The sequence below is a fragment of the Stegostoma tigrinum genome, unplaced genomic scaffold, assembly GCF_030684315.1.
Source record: "Stegostoma tigrinum isolate sSteTig4 unplaced genomic scaffold, sSteTig4.hap1 scaffold_671, whole genome shotgun sequence".
Classification (NCBI taxonomy): Eukaryota; Metazoa; Chordata; class Chondrichthyes; order Orectolobiformes; family Stegostomatidae; genus Stegostoma; species Stegostoma tigrinum.
This window is the reverse complement of record NW_026728613.1, coordinates 1-17,539: the sequence shown is the minus strand read 5'-3', so window position 1 is coordinate 17,539 and position 17,539 is coordinate 1. Positions and strand designations below refer to the sequence as shown.

Genomic DNA, 17,539 nt, shown 5'->3' with positions numbered 1-17,539 from the left:
GTGTAGGGGCTGGAGGGGGTTACAGAGATAGGGAGGGGGTGTAGGGGCTGGAGGGGGTCACAGAGATAGGGAGGGGTGTAGGGATGGAGGGGGTTACAGAGATAGGGGGAGGGTGTAGGGATGGAGGAGGTTACAGAGATAGGGAGGGGGTGTAGGGGCTGGAGGGGGTTACAGAGATAGGGAGGGGTGTAGGGATGGAGGGGGTTACAGAGATAGAGAGGGGGTGTAGGGGCTGGAGGGGGTTACAGAGATAGGGAGGGGGTGTAGGGCTGGAGGAGGTTACAGAGATAGGGAGGGGGTGTAGGGGCTGGAGGGGGTTACAGAGATAGGGAGGGGGTGTAGGGGATGGAGGGGGGTACAGAGATAGTGAGGGGGTGTAGGGGCTGGAGGGGGTGACAGAGATAGGGAGGGGGTGTAGCGGCTGGAGGGGGTTACAGAGATAGGGAGGGGGTGTAGGGGCTGGAGGGGGTGACAGAGATAGGGAGGGGGTGTAGCGGCTGGAGGGGGTTACAGAGATAGGGAGGGGGTGTAGGGGTTGGAGGGGGTTACAGAGATAGGGAGGGGGTGTAGGGGCTGGAGGGGGTTACAGAGATAGGGAGGGGGTGTAGGGGCTGGAGGGGGTTACAGAGATAGGGAGGGGGTGTAGGGGCTGGAGGGGGTTACAGAGATAGGGAGGGGGTGTAGCGGCTGGAGGGGGTTACAGAGATAGGGAGGGGGTGTAGCGGCTGGAGGGGGTTACAGAGATAGGGAGGGGGTGTAGGGGCTGGAGGGGGTTACAGAGATAGGGAGGGGGTGTAGGGGCTGGAGGGGGTTACAGAGATAGGGAGGGGGAGTAGGGGCTGGGGTATGGATGGAGAATTTGGAGTCCTGTCACTCTCTCCTCAGTTAATTTCCTTCATTATTTACACATTATTCACATCAAATCCTTTTGCCTGGGAGGCTGTGCCCTCCAACCCACATTTGCTGCTTCTGCTACTCCCTCTGACCCCCATCCACCTGCGCCCTCCCCCCCCCCCCCACTCCCTGTTTCAGCAGCTGCTGTCTCTGCACCGCTGTGCTCTCTGTGTCCCCGCATAAGGAGCCGAGCCCCACCACACGCCACCCCTCCGGTCATTCTAGCTCCTGCTCACTGCCCCTCAGGACGTTCCTGCGCAGAGCCACGCGACCAATGTCCCAGCTTTGTGTGTGGGCACAGCGATCCCGTTGTGCTGGGCCCATGGACTGGTGCTTAAAACGAAACCCCTTTCTAGTCCCCTCATGCTCTTTGTGGACGGGAATCTGCCCACCCTTATCCCGTCTGTGCCTACACGTGACTCCAGGCCCATCCCAATGAGGCTGACTCACAGGTACAGTCTGAAATGGCTCGTGAAAGCTGGTGATGCCCACATTGTGCGTAAGGTGGATTTTATCATGCCTTTTCTGCAAGTATTCTCTTGCTCTCTACGTCTGAGCTGTTCATCAGAGCCATATATATCCTCGTACAGCTGTTCTTCGTCACCTCAATAAAGTTTAATTCTTTTTGTTTTGACACGATGTGGTCTGGGAAGGAGCATTCCGAAACTCCCACCCAAGAACAAATACCAACTTTGTTCATTATTTTCTCTCTCTGTCTGTTTTCCTCTGCCTCTCTCTCTCTCACCCTCGCCTTTCACTATCTGTTTCTCTTTCATTCTCCATCAGTCTCTCTCTCTGTCTTTCGCTATCTGTCTTTTTCAGTCTATCTCTGGCTCTCACCCTCTCCTGCCTTTTTCTGTCTGTGTCTCTCTCTCTCTGCCTGCTGCTCTCTCTCTCTCTCTGCCTGTCTGTCTCTCTCACTCTATCCTTGTCTCTCCCTGCCTTTCTCTCTCTCTCTCTCTCTGCCTTTCTCTCTCTCCCTGCCTTTCTCTCTCTCTGTCTTTCTCTCTGTCTCTCCCTGCCTTTCTCTCTCTCCCTCTCTGCCTTTCTCTCTCTCCCTGCCTTTCTCTCTCTCTGTGTCTCTGTCTCTCCCTGCCTTTCTCTCTCTCTGTCTCTTTCTCTCTGTGTCTCTGTCTCTCCCTGCCTTTCTCTCTCTCTCTCTGCCTTTCTCTCTCTCCCTGCCTTTCTCTCTCTCTGTCTCTTTCTCTCTGTGTCTCTGTCTCTCCCAGCCTTTCTCTCTCTCTCTCTCTCTCTCTCTGCCTTTCTCTCTCTCCCTGCCTTTCTCTCTCTGTCTCGCTCTCTCTCTCCCTATCTCTCTCTCTCCCTCCCTCCTCTCTCTCTTTCCCTCCCTTCCTCTCTGTCTCTGCCTCTCTTACCATCTCTCTCTGTTCTTCTCTCCCTCCACCTCACTGGCTCTGCCTCTCTCACTGTGTCCCCCTCTCTCTCATACTGTCTGTCTTACTGGTTCGCACTCTCTCACTGCTGTATCTCACTGTCTCTCTCTCTCTCTTTCAATCTCACTGTCTCTTTCTTCCACTGTCTCGCGCTCTCTCTTTCTCTCTCTCACACCCTCTCTCTCTCTCTCTCTCACTTACTCCCACTTTAGTGGAGTTGATGACCCAGTGGTATTTTCATTAGACTGTTCATCCAGGAAACTCGGCTTATCTCGCTGGGGACCAGGATGGACTCAGCACTTGGTGGGATTTGAATTCAATTAAAAAAAAACACACAAATCTGGAATGAAAAGTCTATTGATGACCTCTAACCTCCTTTAGGGAAGGAAACTGCTACCTGTGCCTGGTCTGGCCTATGTAACTCCAGACCCACCGCGATGGGGTCGACTCTCAAGTGCCCTCTGAAATGGTCCAGCAAGTGACTCTGTTCAAGGGCATCTGGGGAGGGGCAAGAAACGCAGCCGTCGAGCAACACCCGTGGCCTACGAGTGAATTAAAAACGCTCTGTGTCCCGTGTTATTTCAAAAAATGTGCTTTATTCATAAAAATATCTTAGTACATGGACACAGACACACACACACACACTGTCACTCTCTCACACACAGGCACACACACACACTTGCTCTCACACACACACTTTCACTCACACACACTCTCTCTCTCACACCCACCCACTCACTCTCACACACACACACTCTCACACACACACTCTCTCTCTCACACACACACTCTCTCTCAAACACACACACACACACACACACACACTCTTTCACACACACACTCACTCTCACACACCCACCCACTCTCTCTCTCTCACACACTCACTCACTCACACACACACCTTCACTCACACACACTCTCTCTCACACACACCCACACTGTCTCTCACACACACATACACTCACTCTCCCCCACACACGCACTCACACACACACTCTGTCTCCCACACACTCACTCTCACACACACACACTCACTCTCTCACACACAGGCACACACACACACTTGCTCTCACACACACACTTTCACTCACACACACTCTCTCTCTCACACCCACCCACTCACTCTCACACACACACACTCTCTCACACACACACTCTCTCTCTCACACACACACTCTCTCTCAAACACACACACACACACACTCACTCTCACACACCCACCCACTCTCTCTCTCTCACACACTCACTCACTCACACACACACCTTCACTCACACACACTCTCTCTCACACACACCCACACTGTCTCTCACACACACATACACTCACTCTCCCCCACACACGCACTCACACACACACTCTGTCTCCCACACACTCACTCTCACACACACTCACTCTCTCACACACACTCACACACACACACTCTCGCTCTCTCTCACACACACACTCTCTCTCACACACACACTCTCTCTCTCTCTCACACACACTCTCCCCCACACAGGCACACACTTTCTCTCTCTCTCACACACACACACAGACTCACTGTTCGGTTCTGTACATGTGAACAAACATTGGAGTCTCGCGTTGAACCTGTCTAGACGCACATCCATTTGAGGCACCGCGAGGGCCCGATATCTGAACGGGCCCCCCGTTCCCTTCAGCAGACAGACCTCAGACTGGGTCTTTCTCCCCTGTACCTCTGGTGGAAGCTGCCCTGAGCTTTACTGCGTCCCTCAGGGTGTAGTCCAGACCCTGGGAATGTGTCAGTCTGCCCCACGCGGTTAGGGTCAGTTCCTTGCTCTGGAAGACCACCTTTCGGGCAGACCAGAGAGGGTCTTCCACCGAGCTGATGGTCCTTCAGGGGCAGTCAATGGTTTGTCTCGGTGTGTCTCGCCCCCCGGGGGACAGACCGTGGTGGAAGCACAGGGCAGCTTGAGCTTAACCTGAACAAAAACCTCAGCATCTCTCTCTATCTCTTTCTCTCTCTCTCTCTCTCTCCCCCAGCTTCCTTTGCAAAGGCCCTTTCCAGCAGGAGATGTGCGACAGTCTCAAACCGCGCACACACTCCCACTGCAACGGGATCGAGGGCAGCGACTGGGAGTGTGCGAAGGGTCTCACGCTTTCTCACCAGCAGCCAGGCGATGGCTTGGAGCTTGTTGGAAAGTTCTGGGGACGGGGTGTGGAGTTTGACAGGGATCCAGCCTCTCGTTTGCCCCGCCGGGGGGTCTCCAGGATGCTACGTGCTGACCACTTCCCGATGGACTCGCAGTCTGTCCCTGCTCCTGATAATTGCACCTCAGAGGGGAGGGGGATATGGAATGGTCCAAGCGCTGGGCTGGGCTGTGCTCCACAGCGGCGAGACCAGCCCCACCAGCCAACAACTCCGGGGACAGGGAGAGCCTCAGTACAGCAGTGACTCTCGCTGTTTACCCACCCAGGGGGGTCTACCGCACAGCTTGATGCAGCCGTACCCAACGGCAGCCATCAGGATATAATGGGAACTGCAGATGCTGGAGAATCCAAGATAATAAAATGTGAGGCTGGATGAACACAGCAGGCCAAGCAGCATCTCAGGAGCACAAAAGCTGACGTTTCGGGCCTAGACCTTTCATCAGAGAGGGCTGAAGAGATTATAAGAGAGTTGCAGTGGGAGAGAGATTCCCTGAGGTTGGTCCGGAGGGAGGAGGGTAACTTCTTCAGGTTAGGCATCCCTGGAAGAGGCTTCGCAGTGAGGTTAAAATTGTATCAGAGATAATGGGAACTGCAGATGCTGGAGAATCCAAGATAATAAAATGTGAGGCTGGATGAACACAGCAGGCCAAGCAGCATCTCAGGAGCACAAAAGCTGACGTTTCGGGCCTAGACCCTTCATCAGACAGCTTTTGTGCTCCTGAGATGCTGCTGGGCCTGCTATATTCATCCAGCTTCACACTTTGTTATCTTAGGATGGGGGCAGCGTTGGGCGTGAACTCACCCCCTCCCCCCAGCGTCCCCCAAATCTAGAGTTTTATGCATGGATTCCACACAATCGCGGATCGTCTTAGACCTGCAGATGGGGGATGGCTCGGGCAGCTACAAGGATGCAGCTTCTGGGAATGGGCCCGGTCCTGTGCCACGTACAGCCACAAAGACAGTATAGAACATAGAACATAGAACAGTACAACACAGAACAGGCCCTTCAGCCCACGATGTTGTGCCGACCATTGATCCTCATGTATGCACCCTCAAATTTCTGTGACCATATGCATGTCCAGCAGTCTCTTAAATGACCCCAATGACCTTGCTTCCACAACTGCTGCTGGCAACGCATTCCATGCTCTCACAACTCTCTGTGTAAAGAACCCGCCTCTGACATCCCCTCTATACTTTCCTCCAACCAGCTTAAAACTATGACCCCTTGTGCTAGCCATTTCTGCCCTGGGAAATAGTCTCTGGCTATCAACTCTATCTATGCCTCTCATTATCTTGTTTACCTCAATTAGGTCCCCTCTCCTCCTCCTTTTCTCCAATGAAAATGTATCTCACACTCAGTGTCCTGGTTTTTACCCGCGGTGGAGAGGGAGCATCCCCCACCCCCGGAAGCCCAGTTCCTGCCTCACCTTGGCGATGCATTCCTCCCAAGATTTTTGCACGCACCCCCTCCCCACCGGGACCATTCTCCTAGCCGCTTCAGATCATCCAAATAACACAGTCACAATATTGCCTCGATTTACCATGGCTCCAGAGGCCAGTTCAAATATGATGCCGCGTACTGACAGAGGATCTCAGCAGAAAATGCTGGCATCAACCATACACAGGGATGCTTATCCCTACAGGGCTCCAGTCCCTGCAATAGTCACCTCCCACTCAGGCTCCCATCCTTCCTGAAGGACTCTATACAACACACAAACAGGGCAGGAGAGAGTGGGAAAGCCCGGCCTAACCCTTGGACTCTGTGAACGATGTTGGTGTGGAGCAGTCGGATCTGATTGCAGACTCCCTCCCCACAGCCCGCTCCGGAGACCAGGTCCCACATGTGGCACATTGGCTCAGTGGGTAGCCCTGCCACTTCTCACTGCTAAAGACCCGGGTTTGGGTGGGGACTCCATGCACTGATGTTGTCTCTGTACGTCCCCTCTGGGTGCTCCGTTTTCCTCCCTACATCCAGGGATGTGCGGGTTAGGGTGGGTTGGCTGAGCTAAATTACCCATAAAGCTCTGGGATGTGCGGGTTAGGGTGGGTTGGCTGAGCTAAATTACCCATAAAGCTCTGGGATGTGCGGGTTAGGGTGGGTTGGCTGAGCTAAATTACCCATAAAGCTGTGGGATGTACGGGTTAGGGTGGGTTGGCTGAGCTAAATTACCCATAAAGCTCTGGGATGTGCGGGTTAGGGTGGGTTGGCTGAGCTAAATTACCCATAAAGCTGTGGGATGTACGGGTTAGGGTGGGTTGGCTGAGCTAAATTACCCATAAAGCTCTGGGATTTGCGGGTTAGGGTGGGTTGGCCGCGTTAAATTACCCATAAAGCTCTGGGATGTGCGGGTTAGGGTGGGTTTGTCATGGACAATGCGCAGTTACGTGGATAGGGTAGGGGCGTGTCTGGTGGGATGCTCGTCAGAGGGTCGGTGTGACTCAGTGGGCCGAATGGTCTGCTTCCCCACTGGAGGGAATCTATAGTTTCTATGCGCGTGTGTGATATCCTGCCAAAGGCCTTCTGCTGGTCCAGGCTGACAATGCTGGCGTCGAACTCTCAGGCCTGCACAGAGGCGAACATATCCCTGAGATGGTTTGGTTCAGGGGAATCACCGATCCCAGAGCCGCCCTGGATCGGTCGGAGATTCGTCACCCATTTCTAATGTCCTGTGCATCTCAGTAACTCCCTCTCTCCAGCTCACTAACTCTCCCAGACTCAGTAACTCCCTCTCTCCAGCTCACTAACTCTCCCAGACTCATTAACTCCCTCTCTCCAGCTCACTAACTCTCCCAGACTCATTAACTCCCTCTCTCCAGCTCACTAACTCTCCTTGACTCAGTAACTCCCTCCCTCCAGCTCACTAACTCTCCCAGACTCATTAACTCCCTCTCTCCAGCTCACTAACTCTCCCAGACTCAGTAACTCCCTCTCTCCAGCTCACTAACTCTCCCAGACTCAGTAACTCCCTCCCTCCAGCTCACTAACTCTCCCAGACTCATTAACTCCCTCTCTCCAGCTCACTAACTCTCCCAGACTCAGTAACTCCCTCCCTCCAGCTCACTAACTCTCCCAGGCTCATTAACTCCCTCTCTCCAGCTCACTAACTCTCCCAGACTCAGTAACTCCCTCTCTCCAGCTCACTAACTCTCCCAGACTCATTAACTCCCTCTCTCCAGCTCACTAACTCTCCCAGACTCATTAACTCCCTCTCTCCAGCTCACTAACTCTCCCAGACTCAGTAACTCCCTCTCTCCAGCTCACTAACTCTCCCAGACTCATTAACTCTCTCTCTCCAGCTCACTAACTCTCCCAGACTCAGTAACTCTCTCTCCAGCTCACTAACTCTCCCAGACTCATTAACTCTCTCTCTCCAGCTCACTAACTCTCCCAGACTCAGTAACTCCCTCCCTCCAGCTCACTAACTCTCCCAGACTCATTAACTCCCTCTCTCTAGCTCACTAACTCTCCCAGACTCAGTAACTCTCTCTCTCCAGCTCACTAACTCTCCCAGACTCATTAACTCTCTCTCTCCTTAACACTCTCTCTGTCTCCCTCCCTCTCTATATCTCTCCTTCCACCTCCCTGTCTCTTGTCTCATTAACACACTCTGTCGATCTCTCTCTCTCCCTCTCACTCCCACACCCCTCCCTCCGTCTGTTACACTTCTCCTTTCTGTCTCATTAACTCTCTCTCTCTCTAGTTAACACTGTCTGTCTCCTTCCCTCTCTCTCTCTCTGTTTGTCAGTAACTGAGCTGCGTACTGAGCCTGGCTGGGGCGGGGTGCACAGTGTGGGAGTGATAATTCACAAGTTAGAGCTCTCTGTGAGAGGTGTGTTGAGTTGCTGAAGGGGCAGGGCTCGGTGCTGGGTGAGTTGTGATGGGGTCTTGGTGGTGGGTTGGGGCTGAAGGGGAAGGGGGAGAAATTCCCAGCAGGCGGAGAGTGACAGTGAGGGTTGGGGGAGGTGGAGGGGGAGGCAGAAGGAGGGTGGAAATTTACAGTGAAACCAGGCCGTTTCGAAGGAAACGCTGCCAGGTTCGGAACCCGCAGGGCAAGGAGAGCACTCTCAGAGATTAATACCAACGGCCAATGCACAGAGCGACGTGGACGGGGGTGGGGGTGGGGAGAGGGAGAGGGTGAGGGGTGAGGGAGAGGGAGAGCGAGAGGGAGAGGGGTGAGGGGTGAGGAGGGGACAGAGAGAGAGAGAACGGTCACAGAGCAAACTGACTCTGTGATGAGACCAAAAGCAGCTGGGACTCCTGAACCAGAGAGCCAGGTTCCAACTGCACTGTCGAAACAGGACTGGAGGGGGGTGGAGGGGGTTACAGAGATAGGGAGGGGGTGTAGGGGATGGAGGAGGTTACAGAGATAGGGAGGGGGCGTAGGGGCTGGAGGGGGTTACAGAGATAGGGAGGGGGTGTAGGGGATGGAGGAGGTTACAGAGATAGGGAGGGGGTGTAGGGGCTGGAGGGGGTTACAGAGATAGGGAGGGGGTGTAGGGGCTGGAGGGGGTTACAGAGATAGGGAGGGGGTGTAGGGGCTGGAGGGGGTGACAGAGATAGGGAGGGGGTGTAGGGGCTGGAGGGGGTTACAGAGATAGGAAGGGGGTGTAGGGGCTGGAGGGGGTTACAGAGATAGGAAGGGGGAGTAGGGACTGGAGGGGGTTACAGAGATAGGGAGGGGGAGTAGGGGCTGGAGGGGGTTACAGAGATAGGGAGGGGGTGTAGGGGCTGGAGGGGGTTACAGAGATAGGGAGGGGGTGTAGGGGCTGGAGGGGGTTACAGAGATAGGGAGGGGGTGTAGGGGCTGGAGGGGGTTACAGAGATAGGGAGGGGGTGTAGGGGCTGGAGGGGGTTACAGAGATAGGGAGGGGGTGTAGGGGCTGGAGGGGGTTACAGAGATAGGGAGGGGTGTAGGGGCTGGAGGGGGTTACAGGGATAGGGAGGGGGTGTAGGGGTGGGAGGGGGTTACAGAGATAGGGAGGGGGTGTAGGGGATGAAGGGGGTGACAGAGATAGGGAGGGGGTGTAGGGGCTGCGATAGGGTTACAGAGATAGGAAGGGGGTGTAGGGGCTGGAGGGGGTTACACAGATAGGGAGGGGGGTGTAGGGGCTGGAGGGGGTTACAGAGATAGGGAGGGGGAGTAGGGGCTGGAGGGGGTTACAGAGATAGGGAGGGGGTATAGGGGATGAAGGGGGTTACAGAGATAGGGAGGGGGTGTAGGGGCTGCGATAGGGTTACAGAGATAGGGAGGGGGTGTAGGGGCTGGAGGGGGTTACACAGATAGGGAGGGGGTGTGGGGGCTGGAGGGGGTTACAGAGATAGGGAGGGGATGTAGGGTTTGGAGGGGGTTACAGAGATTGGGAGGGGGTGTGGGGGCTGTGGGGGGGGTTACAGAGATAGGGAGGGGGTGTACGGACTGGAGGGGGTTACAGAGATAGGGAGGGGGTGTAGGGGCTGGAGGGGGTCACAGAGATAGGGAGGGGGTGTAGGGACCGGAGGGGGTTACAGAGATAGGGAGGGGGTGCAGGGGCTGGAGGGGGTGACAGAGATAGGGAGGGGGTGTAGGGGCTGGAGGGGGTTACAGAGATAGGGAGGGGGTGTAGGGGCTGGAGGGGGTTACAGAGATAGGGAGGGGGTATAGGGGCTGGAGGGGGTTACAGAGATAGGGAGGGGGTGTAGGGGCTGGAGGGGGTTACAGAGATAGGGAGGGGGTGTAGGGGCTGGAGGGGGTTACAGAGATAGGGAGGGGGTGTAGGGGCTGCGATAGGGTTACAGAGATAGGGAGGGGGTATAGGGGCTGGAGGGGGTTACAGAGATAGGGAGGGGGTGTGGGGGCTGGAGGGGAGTGACAGAGATAGGGAGGGGGTATAGGGGCTGGAGGGGGTTACAGAGATAGGGAGAGGGTGTAGGGGCTGGAGGGCGCTGTGTAACCCTCCTGTGGCAGTGCTCTGATTGCTGTTTGATGTCCTCCTCAGTTTCCCTCTGGCCCTGGAGTGAGGACGGCCATGACCTCTCCTTCCATCGTGACCTTTGCCCCTGTACGCCGGGTTGCTGTCTTGGGGGGTGTCCATGGCAACGAGATGTCAGGCATCTTCCTCACCCGCCATTGGCTACAGGACCCGGCCGAGCTCCAACGGTCAACCTTCTCCGTGATGCCTCTCATGGCCAACCAGCTGGCCGTGGAGCAGTGTGTTCGATACATTCACAAAGATCTCAATAGATGCTTCCTGCCAGAAAACCTCAAGTGAGTGCACTGTCCCTCAGCACTGACCCTCCGACAGCACCCACTCCCTCAGCACTGACCCTCCGACAGCACCCACTCCCTCAGCACTGACCCTCCGACAGCACCCACTCCCTCAGCACTGACCCTCCGACAGCACCCACTCCCTCAGCACTGACCCTCCGACAGTACCCGCTCCCTCAGCTCTGACCCTCCGACAGAGCCCGCTCCCTCAGCGCTGACCGTCCGACAGATCCCACTCCCTCAGCGCTGACCCTCCGACAGAGCCCACTCCCTCAGCACTGACCCTCCGACAGTGCCCGCTCCCTCAACACTGACCCTCGGACAGTGCCCGCTCCCTCAGCACTGACCCTCCGACAGCACCCACTCCCTCAGCACTGACCCTCCGACAGTACCCACTCCCTCAGCACTGACCCTCCGACAGTGCCCGCTCCCTCAGCGTTGACCCTCCGACAGTGCCCGCTCCCTCAGCACTGACCCTCCGACAGTGCCCGCTCCCTCAGCACTGACCCTCCGACAGTGCCCGCTCCCTCAACACTGACCCTCGGACAGTGCCCGCTCCCTCAACACTGACCCTCCGACAGTGCCCGCTCCCTCAGCACTGACCCTCCGACAGTGCCCGCTCCCTCAGCACTGACCCTCCGACAGTGCCCGGTCCCTCAGCACTGACCCTCCGACAGTGCCCGCTCCCTCAGCACTGACCCTCCGACAGCGCCCGCTCCCTCAGCACTGACCCTCCGACAGTGCGGCGCTCCCTCAGCACTGACCCTCCGACAGTGCCTGCTCCCTCAACACTGACCCTCCGACAGTGCCCGCTCCCTCAACACTGACCCTCCGACAGTGCGGCGCTCCCTCAGCACAGACCCTCCGACAGTGCCTGCTCCCTCAGCACAGACCCTCCAACAGTGCCCGCTCCCTCAGCGCTGACCCTCCGACAGTGCCCACTCCCTCAGCGCTGACCCTCCGACAGTGCCCGCTCCCTCAGCACTGACCCTCCGACAGTGCCCGCTCCCTCAGCGCTGACCCTCCGACAGTGCCCGCTCCCTCAGCACTGACCCTCCGACAGTGCCCGCTCCCTCAGCGCTGACCCTCCGACAGTGCCCGCTCCCTCAGCACTGACCCTGACTTTGTGGTGTCTGTCTTTCTGTTTCTCTGTGTATTTTGGTGTGAATCCTCTGCGTGTCTCAGCTCGGAGTTGGACCCGTCTCTCCCCCATGAGATTGTGAGGGCGAAGGAACTGAATGAGCTGTTGGGACCCAGGGGGAGCGATACAGCAGTGGATTTAGTCATTGACCTTCACAACACAACAGCTAACATGGGAGACTGCCTGATGATCAATAACTCGTCCGATCACTTCAATACTCACCTCGCTGCCTACATTCAGGTACCTCGCGTTGGCTCACTCATTCTCTCCCTCACTCCCTACCTCACAGTCCCTCATTCACCCTCACTCTCCCATACTCTCTCACCCTCACTCCTTCCCCCTCTCACCCATTCTGTCTGTCATCTCTTACTCTGTCACGGTCTCTCTCACTCACACTCTCTCTCTATTTACTCCCAGTCTTCATCTCCTGCTGTTGCACTCGCTCACTGTTCTATTCTCAGTGTCTTCCCACTCTCACTCTCCTCTCTCCCTCGCTCTCTCTCTCTCTCTCTCTCTCTCTCTCATGCTCTTTCTCTCGGGGCACTATCACTGTGAGGTTATCAATAAGCACCGTGTTACCGCATTTCCCCCGCTTCCTGGTCAGCTCTGCAATATGTTCATCTCAGAAACTCACTGCTAAATCTTCTCGGGGTTCCCTGCCTCAGCTCCTTCTCTCATCTTCTCTGGGCCATTTGTGGGTTCGAACCCTCCATGATTATTGTTCAGCCATGCTGCACAGAAACAGGCCCTTCGGCCCAACCTGTCCGTGCTGACCAGATATCCTAAATTACTCTAGTCCCATTTCCCAGCATTTGTCCCATGTCCCTCTAAACCCTTCCTGCCCCTGTCGCCATCCAGATGCCTTTTAAATGCTGTAACTGTACCAGCCCCCACCACTTCCTCTGGCAGCTCATTCCGGACACGGCCCACCCTCAGGTCCCTTTTAAATCTTTCCTCTCTCACCCTAAACCTATGCCCCTCTAGTTTTGGACCTCCCTACCTTGTGGAAAAGGCCTTCACCTACTCACCCTAACATCCCCCTTGTTATTTTATAAATTTCTCCAAGGTCGCCCATCAGCCTCCAACGCTCCAGGGAGGACAGCCTCAGCCTGTCCAGCCTCTCCCTGTAGCTCAAACCCTCCAAACCCTGGTAATATCCTTCGAATCTTTTCTGAACCCTTTCAAGTTTCACAACATCCTTCCTGTAGCAGGGAGACCAGGATTGCACACAGTATTCCAAAAGTGGCCCTGACCAATGTCCTGTACAGTTGCAACATGCCCCTCCCAACTCCCTCTACTCAATGCACTGACCAATAAAGGCAAGTGTCCCAAAACCTCCCTCATTATCCTGTCTACCTGTGACTCCACTTTCAGGGAGCTATGACCCTGCGTTCCAAGGTCTCTCTGTTCAGCAACACTCCCCCAGGACGTTACCATGAAGTGTGTAAGTCCTGCCCTGATGTGCCTTTCCAAAACGCAGCACCTCACATTGATCTGAATTACACTCCCACCTGCATCTCCCCGGCCATTCGGGCCATCGCTTGAAGGTCCTGTTGATTCTGGCCCCCCTCTCCAGCGTGGGTGCACAAGGTTAGAACTGCAAATTCGTTGTTAAAAAAAATAAACCATCCCCCCCTCTCCTCTGCCGCTTTCTTCCTGTTTCTCAATCTTACCCGGAGCGCCTCCCGAAATTATCCCTCTGCCTACTGTTTTCCGACCATCGTTAACTATGCGACCCACTTCCCCCCCCCCCCCCCGCTTTTCCTCCACACATCCATTCTACATTTCCCACCGCTGCTGGGTTACATTTCCTGAGATAGCGGGAGCTGCAGATGCTGGAGAATCCGAGATAACAGGGTGCGGGGCTGGATGAACGCAGCAGGAGCAGGAAGGGTCTAGGCTGAAAACGTCAACCTTCCTGCTCCTGCTGCGTTCACCCAGCTCTGCCGCTTGTTATGCAAACACTTCCTGTGCTCTTTAAGGTCTGAGTTCGATTTTATCATCATGCTTGCAGGAGTACAGTGAAATGTCACCGAGCTTGTCACCGTCTGAGATACAAAGGGGTCTGGGGCGGAAACCTCAGGGTCGAAGTGCAGTAGAAACCGAGGTGAAAAAGTTAAGCATTAATTCGAAAGCTGATCCGAGAAGGTGACGGACGACGAGCAAGTCCCGACCCTCACTGAAGCTGGGAAGATGAAAAGGGGGGACTTTAACAGGCTCAGCAGCATTGGGACACCTGTCTGCAGATCTCACCGTCTCTGGGAGAATTCGCCAGCACCACCCCCCCCCCCCGACCCAACCACAGGGAACCTCCCTCCCCAACCACAGGGAACCCCCCCCCACCCAACCACAGGGAACCCCCCCCACCCAACCACAGGGAACCTTCCCCCCGCCCAACCACAGGGAACCCCCCGTCCCCCAACCACAGGGAACCTCCCCCCCACCCAACCACAGGGAACCTCCCCCCCACCCAACCACAGGGAACCTCCCCCTCCAACCACAGGGAACCCCCCCCCGCCCAACCACAGGGAACCCCCCGTCCCCAACCACAGGGAACCTCCCCCCCCACCCAACCACAGGGAACCTCCCCCTCCAACCACAGGGAACCCCCCCCCCCAACCCAACCACAGGGAACCTCCCCCCCACCCAACCACAGGGAACCTCCCCCCCACCCAACCACAGGGAACCTCCCTCCCCAACCACAGGGAACCCCCCCCCCAACCCAACCACAGGGAACCCCCCGTCCCCAACCACAGGGAACCTCCCTCCCCAACCACAGGGAACCTGCCCCCCCCAACCACAGGGAACCCCCCCAACCACAGGGAGCCCCTCCCCCCAACCACAGGGAACACTCCCACCCCCCCCAACAACAGGGATCACCCCCCCCCACCTCCCCAACCACAGGGAACCCCCCCCCAACCACAGGGACCACCCTCACCCCTCTCCCCAACCACAGGGGAACCACCCCACCCCCACCCCTCTCCCCAAGCACAGGGAACACCCCCACCAGCCTCTCCCCAACCAGAGGGAACCACCCCTCTCCCCAACCACAGGGAACCACCCCCACCCCCCTCCCCAAACACAAGGACCACCCCCACCCCTCTCCCCAACCACAGGAATCCCCCCCACCCCTCTCCCCAACCACAGGGACCACCCCCACCCATCTCCCCAACCACAGGGACCAGCCCCACCCCCACTCACCCATCGCCAGCCTCTCCCCAACCACAGGGAACCACCCCTCTCCCCACCCACAGGGAACACCCCCACCCCTCTCCCCCACCACAGGGAAACCCCACCCCTACTCACCCCTCGCCAGCCTCTCCCCAACCACAGGGAACCCCCAACCCCTCTCCCCAACCACAGGGACACCCCCCGCCCCACCACCAGCCTCTGCCCGACCACAGGGACCTCGCCCTCCCCCCCCCACCCCACCAACCCTCGCCAGCCTCTCCCCAACTACAGGGACACCCCCCCCACCACCAGCTTCTCCCCGACCACAGGGAACCCCCCCCCACAATTCCCCTCGCCAGCCTCTCCCCGACCACAGGGACCCCCCCCATTCCCCTCACCAGCCTCTCCCCAACCACAGGGACCCCCCCCATTCCCCTCACCAGCCTCTCCCCGACCACAGGGACCTCCCTCCCCCCCCCCAACCATCCCTCGCCAGCCTCTCCCCGACCACAGGGACACCCCCCATTCCCCTCACCAGCCTCTCCCCGACCACAGGGACCTCCCCCCCCAACCACCCCTCGCCAGCCTCTCCTCGACCACAGGGACACCCCGCCATTCCCCTCACCAGCCTCTCCCCGACCACAGGGACACCCCCCACCACCAGCGTCTACCCGACCACAGGAACCTCCCCCCACATCACCAGCCTCTCCCCGACCACAGGGACCCTCACCCCGTTCCCCTCGCCAGCCTCTCCCCGACCACAGGGACACCCCCCACCACCAGCCTCTCCCCGAACACAGGGACCCCCACCCCATTCCCCTCACAGCCTCTCCCCAACCACAGGAACCCCCACCCACACCACCCCTCGCCAGCCTCTCCCTGAACACTGGGAACACCCCCCCCCACTCCATCAGTCCTCGCCAGTCTCTCCCCAACCACAGGGACCGCCCCCTCCAACCACCGCTTGCCAGCCTCTCCTTGACCACAGGGAACCACCCTCTATCAGTCTCTCCCCGACCACAGGGACCCCACCCTCTATCAGTCTCTCCCCGACCACAGGGACCCCCCCCAACCACGCTTGCCAGCATCTCCTCAACCACAGGGACCCCCCACCACCACTCACCAGCGTCTCCTTGACCACAGGGACCCCCCCCCATTCCTCTCACCAGTCTCTCCCCGAACACAGGAAACCCCCCCGCTTCCCCTCAGCAGTCTCTCCCCAGACACAGGGAAACCCCACCATTCCCCTCGCCAGCCTCTCCCCAACCACAGAGACCCCGCCCATTCCCCTCACCCTTCAAATATTGGGATACGCTGCCACCATCTTCCTGCTTCCCACACAGGACCCACTCGCAATCCGAGGGACACTACTATCCCATTCCAGGCTGGAATACCACCTCATCCTGGGCTGAGGGACACCACTATCCCATTCCAGGCTGGAATACCACCTCATCCCAGGCTGAGGGACACCACTATCCCATTCCAGGCTGGAATACCACCTCATCCCAGGCTGAGGGACACTACTATCCCATTCCAGGCTGGAATACCACCGCATCCCGTGCTGAGAGACACCACTGTCCCATTCCAGGCTGGAATACCACCGCATCCCAGGCTGAGGGACACCACTGTCCCATTCCAGGCTGGAATACCACCTTATCCCAGGCGAGGGACACCACTATCCCATTCCAGGCTGGAATACCACCTCATCCTGGGCCGAGGGACACCACTGTCCCCATTCCAGGCTGGAATACCACTGCAGGCCGGGCTGGGCCAAGAGGCCACTGTGCCAAGGGACTGCCACACCCAGGGTTTGTGCTGAGGCCGGGAGATACAGCGAGTGTGAGAGAGACAGATAGATAGAGAGGGGGAGAGAGAGAGAGAGAGCAGCAAAAGGGAGAGGAGCAGATGAGTTCTGGATAAGAGAGTCACAGTGTGGACCAAGCGTGCGGGTGTTCTCTGTCCCATCCACCTGATTGTGGTGAAGAGACGTCTAGACGTCGCACTTGGGGGGGAAATGGGATGGAGGCTCATGGGGAGGAAGCAGGATTGGCCTGTTGGTTTGGACAATCAGCCATGACAGTGAAGGATGGGGGAGCAGACTCGAAGGGCCGAATGGCTGTGCTTCTGTGTAACTATTCATTTATATTTGCACTGGTCCATTTTAGTTTCACAGCTCAGTGGCTTTCGGATACAAATATAGGGAGGGGCTGAAATGGCCGGGGGCTGTTTTCCCGGAGCGTCGGAGGCTGAGGGGGGGGACCTGATTGAGATTTATAAAACCATGAGGGGCGTGGACAGGGTGAATATATAAGATCTTCCCCCCCCCAGGGTGAGGGGGGGCTAAAACTTGAGACCGGAGGGACACATGTTTACACACGGACGGGGAGGGGTGGAGGTGAGCACAGTTTTGTCATTTAGAAACATTTGGACAGGGATGTGGATGGGACAAGGGACCCCAACGCAGGCGAAAGGGACCACATTAATTGGGAAAACTGGGCAGCATGGGGAGTTGGGCCGAAGGGCC

The 17,539-nt window shown here is 57.3% G+C and overlaps 1 protein-coding gene across 1 annotated transcript; it reads left to right on the top strand.

The window, feature by feature from the left end:
- Window positions 1–8,404: 8,404 nt before the first annotated feature.
- On the top strand, window positions 8,405–13,992 carry LOC125450513 (N-acyl-aromatic-L-amino acid amidohydrolase (carboxylate-forming)-like; the record flags this gene model as incomplete). The annotated part of the gene is made up of 4 exons (XM_059644305.1): window positions 8,405–8,492; window positions 10,435–10,703; window positions 11,889–12,132; window positions 13,859–13,992. Coding segments are annotated over exons 2-4 (617 nt in total), but the record flags the coding sequence as incomplete, so codon positions are not given.
- Window positions 13,993–17,539: the final 3,547 nt, after the last annotated feature.